Here is a 328-nt window from a genome sequence, read left to right on the forward strand (position 1 = left end):
CGGAGGGACGCGGGCGCGGCCGGGCGGGGGCTCTGGGCAGCCCGCCTTGTGGCTGTTGAAGAGGTCGGCGAACAGCTCGTCGTGGCACAGCTCCAGCGTGGGCACGGCAGCCATGGAGTCGATATAGGCGCTGAAGTCGATGGCGCTCTCGTCGTCGTACATGGCGGCGCCCGGCTCCCCGCGGTCCTGCTCCCCGCGGCCCGGCTCCCCGCGGCTCGGCTTGCCCGCCCTGCCCGGCTCGTAGAAGGCGGCGGGCTCGGGCCAGGGCGCGCGCTGGGGGCCGTCTAGGCTGAAGAGCGCGGCGCTCATGGCGGCCGGGCCGGGCGTC

General features: G+C 75.9%; 1 protein-coding gene across 1 annotated transcript; it reads right to left on the minus strand.

The window, feature by feature from the left end:
- Positions 1–6: 6 nt before the first annotated feature.
- On the minus strand, positions 7–322 carry LOC103728159 (CCAAT/enhancer-binding protein delta-like; the record flags this gene model as incomplete). The annotated part of the gene is made up of 1 exon (XM_008826279.2): positions 7–322. A coding segment is annotated over exon 1 (303 nt), but the record flags the coding sequence as incomplete, so codon positions are not given.
- Positions 323–328: the final 6 nt, after the last annotated feature.

Source organism: Nannospalax galili, unplaced genomic scaffold, assembly GCF_000622305.1.
Source record: "Nannospalax galili isolate Female #2095 unplaced genomic scaffold, S.galili_v1.0 C46801947, whole genome shotgun sequence".
Classification (NCBI taxonomy): Eukaryota; Metazoa; Chordata; class Mammalia; order Rodentia; family Spalacidae; genus Nannospalax; species Nannospalax galili.